The sequence below is a fragment of the Galeopterus variegatus genome, unplaced genomic scaffold (genome assembly GCF_000696425.1).
Source record: "Galeopterus variegatus unplaced genomic scaffold, G_variegatus-3.0.2 Scaffold3326, whole genome shotgun sequence".
Lineage (NCBI taxonomy): Eukaryota > Metazoa > Chordata > Mammalia > Dermoptera > Cynocephalidae > Galeopterus > Galeopterus variegatus.
The window spans coordinates 289,932-294,813 of NW_007729437.1; the positions used below are offsets into that span (position 1 = coordinate 289,932).

Consider the following 4,882-nt stretch of genomic DNA (forward strand, 5'->3'; position numbering starts at 1 on the left):
AAAAAAAAAACAAAGAGCAGGACAGTGTGATTTTTGTATGTTACCATTTTTATTTTAAAAGATTATATCATTGCCTGGTATGTATAAAATTGCTCTGGAAGGACTCATAAAAATCTACTTGGTTGCCTCCAAGAAAAGGAAATAGGATGTTAGGGACAGGGTGGGAGGAAAATGACATTTCATTGCATAACGTTTTTACCTTTTGAATTTTGTATTGTGACTATGTAGTGCCTATTCAAAAAATAGCTCAATTAATTTGGGTAATTTTTAAAATGAATACTTTATTTCTTGGCAAAATGTTGCTATGTATTAGAGTTTCATCTTAAAATCTTTCTATATGGTCTCTCTCATACTCATGGCTTTAAGAAAAATTTAAATGCTGAAAACTCCCATATATTTGTGTCCTGTTTTCTGAATTCCAGGCTCCTTTATCTCACCGCCCCTTGAATATCTCACACACATTTCAAATATTGACAGAAGTAAGCTTATTATCCTAACTCTTGCCTTTCCTTCACAAGTCTTCTTTCCAGGCTTCTCTCATCTCAGTAAATGCCATCACCATCAAGCCTGTGCTTAAGCAACCTATCTGAAATTTACTCTGGACACATCTCTTTCTCTCAAACTGCATATCTAAGCCATCACTGAGTCTTGTTGTCCGTCTCATATATGTACGATATATGTGTAAACATTCTTGTCTCTGACTCCAGTGTGACCACTTTAGTCCAAGCCATCACCTCCTCACCAGACCCCACACCTCCCCTCAAAAGTTCTTCTAAAACCACCTAGTTCAAAGCAGATCTTCCTATTATTCTATCACATAAGTCTATTTTTCCTTTATAACTCATTAAATTTACAATTGCATATTCATATTGGTCATTATCTGCATATGTTCATTTTTGCTGGATTATAATCTAAATGAGGGTAGGATTGTGCCCATTTTTTTCAGGTTCCTGTGCCTACAACATAGCACAATGCCTGGATCATGAAATATGATTAATAAATTATTCTCAAATGATTGGATAAGTTAAAGAGTGAATGAGCTCTTCCCATGTACCAGGCATTGTACTAGACATGTTTAGAATTGCCACTTGCAATGGACATTTACCTCATGCACAGACGATTACAAAATGAGTGCAAGAGGATATTTCCATGTGTGTCTAAGGTAGATATGATGAAGTTTGTTTGCTGGAGCAGGGGAGGGGCCTCCACCGAGGGAATGTGTAATTAAAAAATGAAGAACGATTTATTTTTCCCACTTGTAAAATAAGATGTGTGAACTAGGCGATTTGTTATGATTGTAGGATTCACTTCACAGTTTTTACCACAGGCTGCCCTACACCTGACCATGTCCCTAGGTTTTTCTCCTTAGGTATGTAAGGACATAGATGATGTCTGGGTGGTGAAAATAAGCATACTGTTTGCAGGGCGCATGGAGAAGGCCAGTGGTAGATTGTCTTCAGCTCTGCTTGAGTCCATCATGAAGCCCCAGTCCTGGAGACACTCACCCTGCCAGCTCCACCAGCCCAGCATCTCAGGCTGTTTACTGCCCAGTCCCTAACATGCCCAAGATTGTGAGAACGACTTGTTCTTGAAACAAACAAAAAAACAAACTAATAAAGTAAAATAACTGACCAATGGTCTTTATTAAATAACAAGCAGATAGTCTGCATAGATACAGTCACTTGTCTGTTGCATGCTAGTGCTTCCCCCTTCTCTTGTGGAAGTCCACTCCATGTGACAAAGTGCAAGCTAAGCAGCAGCCCATCTGATGCCCTGTCACACCATGAAGATGACTGGCAAGGTACACAGTTCACACGCGAGTCCTCCGTCACAGCACACGCAGCTGAAAACGAACCATTTCAATTCACTGTGGCTTAGGTGAAGACTTAGCAGCTTCATTTAAAATGCCCATATTGTGCCTTCTACACATCTCTCCTAACAATTAAACCAGCTGTTACTCTTCAAAACATGTGTCACTTTCTTTGCATTTGGGTCAAACTCCAACTGTGAAGATCCACTGAAGAAATAGAAAAACCCTGCAAATACAGACAAGGGAAATAGTGAGTTTTTTAAAATAAAGAAATTTGGCAACATTCAAAAGTCAAAATAGTAGATAATTAAAAATAGAAAGTGTGTATAGAGTTTTACTCTGTGCCAGGGACTATGTTAAGCATTTTACAAGATCTTTTTTATATTTTTTTCCATTTATTTATGCAACAGTCTTGTGAGGTAGTATACTAACTCCATTTTACAGATGAGCAAGTTGAGGTTTAGACAGATACAGATGCTTGTTCAAGGTTACTCAACAGTTAGGATAAGCCAACACTCCATGCCTGCTCTGTCCGACAGCAAAGCCAGGTTCTGGGTTATTAGGTTATTCTGCTCCTAATCAGAAAAAAATTCTCTGCTTGTTTGGAAACTATGATTTCTTTTTTTTTTTTTCTTCATAACATCCCTCCTCCCATTTCTCCACAGTACAGCCTCAAGGACATTTCTGGTCCCTGAGAAGCACCAAAGCAACTCTTTCAAACACCAGAGGACCCTTTATTTCTCTGCACACATATTGCTCAGTTTACCTTTCAATAAAGATCATCAGACTCCACTCACCTATCCTTGAGTAAGTAGGTTTCAAAGTTTGGGCACATGAAAAGGTAAGTAATTGCACCTGACGAATGTAGGAAATCAGTGACTGACTCAGGAAAGACAGAGAAAAACTCCTGGGGAATTAGTAGTAGCAGTAGGTTGGGTCAGAGAAGGACACCTGGCCAGTATTAAACTTGGTCACACCATTTGATGAGAATTTTATATGAACATAGTAATCTGAAAGGTAATGGCTCAGGAGAGGAGGAAGTGACACTGAGCATTTTGGTTTTATACATACATAAAGTAGAGAAATTTGTGTGAATTGTGTTTATGATTCTAAGCAACTTATTATATGAAGTAGTCATAGAACTGGTAAAAAAATAGGTGAACTGAAATTTTGTGAAGGGAGGATACCACCGATTGAAAAAAACCCTGTTATTAAAAATGGTTTCAGTTCCCCTCTTCCCTCTGGTACCGTAGAATGTCTCAAGCACCCCATTGCCAACAAATTAAGTATGCACTTACCAAATGCTTCAAAAACAGCATCAACCTTCGAGTCCACCCCTGGAAAGTCTTCTGCTATTTGCTTGGGAAAGCCTGGCTCCATGGACCATCTCCTCTCATCAAATCTGTGCCAAGGAACAGAAACACAGCTCAGCATTGCTTAGAAGCCATGCTACCAAAATTCAGAAATTATGTTAGGTTTAATGTGGAAATCTAGTAAATGTTCCAAGTACTGCAAATAAGTGTCAAGCATTTTTAGGACTACAGAAGTATGGGACTTTAATGGTACTGCAAACTTAGCTCTTAAAACCATATCCCTATCAGGAAGAGGGGGACAACACCCTGCTGTAGCAGATGCTGCTTGTTATTATTTCTTAAGCCTGGACAAAAAGAACCTTAATTTTCTTTCTGTCACAAAGACATGAAGGTGTGAACAGATACACACACACACACACACACACACACACATATATAAAGTGAATGGAATCAATTATCTGAAATAAAATTTCAAGTTCTCTACCATAATTGGCCCTCCCCATCTTGCACAGCTAAATTTTCTGTGGCAGCCTCCTAGGAAAAGAGATTGGGATGAGAAGCTAGGAACAGTTCATCTGTTTTTGGATCTTTGGCTAGATGTTGGATGGTCTCTGCTGACATCTCAAAGTCTGGGCAGACGGCCCAGGAATCAGCCTTTGAGTCCTGGGTTGTATCCATGAAACTGGACTGCTGTTGCTCGTCATCTCATACACAGGCAGAGGTAATGAAAGGGTGAGGTTAAAGGAAGCCCTTGAGAATGACATAGTAACATTAGGCAGACAAAACCATCCCACAGTGAGACAAGGAGCAGAGCTGGAAGACAATGGGAAAGGAATGCTACGTCGTGGCCTGGATTCTCAGGGCATCTTCCCTCAGTTTGTAGAGAAGCCCAGGGCTTGGAATTCAGGAGGGAAGGTGATGGGACTAGAGCAGGGACTTGAAGGATGCGCAGAATTTGAGTAGGTTGAGGAGAGAAGAGGGAGCACCAGGCAGATGGGGCCGCAGCGCAGAAGGATGTAGCAGCCTGTTGCACGTGGGCCTCAAAAATAGGAGAGCTTAAGGATTGCCTGTTATCAGGCGCTGCTGTGTTTTCAAGTAAGCACTTCCCCCGGGGTCTACAGCCCCATCCTTCCTGCTGAGAGGTGAGCAGGGCTAAGGCTGGGGTGGGGGGTTTCCTTTTTGGGGGCAGGGGTGGGGAGGACTGGCCAGTAAGGCTACAGGAACCCTTGACCTTGGTGTTACTAGGGAATTTCCCTAGAGAAAGAAAATACATTCCCTAATTAGGCTCTATATGAAGGCATTCCTAATGCTTCTTACCTCCAGTATTTGTCCTCTACAAAGAAATATGTTTTCTTCTTTTCCTTATCAGAAATGGCTGCATCAATTTTCCTTACAGTTGGAGGAAAACCCAGGGTGTGAATGTCTCTTGGGTAACCTGCTTGTACCTCAGTTCCTCTGATGGCCCAGAATTGATTTCCTGTTTAAAAAATGAATTCAGTTACATTGAATTTATAATAGTTAAGCTTCTTAGTTTCAGGAATACATTTTAGCATCTTTGATTTTCATAGTAAAGAGGAAGATGGCATTTTAGATGTAGTCACCAGCTCATGGCAGGTATTTAACAAAAAATTTGCAGATGGAATGAATAAAGATCAAATGAGGGAATTTACAACTTTGGGCAACTTATATTCCTGTATTCATTTTTTTTCCATCTGTAAGATATAAATAGGGCCGGCCCGGTGGCGCACTGGATAAGTGC

At 40.4% G+C, this 4,882-nt stretch overlaps 1 protein-coding gene across 1 annotated transcript in view; it reads right to left on the reverse strand.

Moving 5' to 3' along the window:
• Window positions 1-1,614: 1,614 nt before the first annotated feature.
• MMP3 (matrix metallopeptidase 3 (stromelysin 1, progelatinase)) overlaps window positions 1,615-4,882 on the reverse strand; it is a 10,156-nt gene continuing 6,888 nt past the window's right edge. Inside the window, exons 5-7 of the mRNA XM_008584641.1 lie at window positions 4,441-4,600; window positions 3,109-3,212; window positions 1,615-2,036 (exon numbers count right to left, since the gene is read on the reverse strand). Of these exons, the coding sequence (XP_008582863.1) occupies window positions 1,936-2,036; window positions 3,109-3,212; window positions 4,441-4,600 (365 nt within the window). The 3' untranslated portion in view covers window positions 1,615-1,935. The remainder of the gene's footprint in view (window positions 2,037-3,108; window positions 3,213-4,440; window positions 4,601-4,882) is intronic.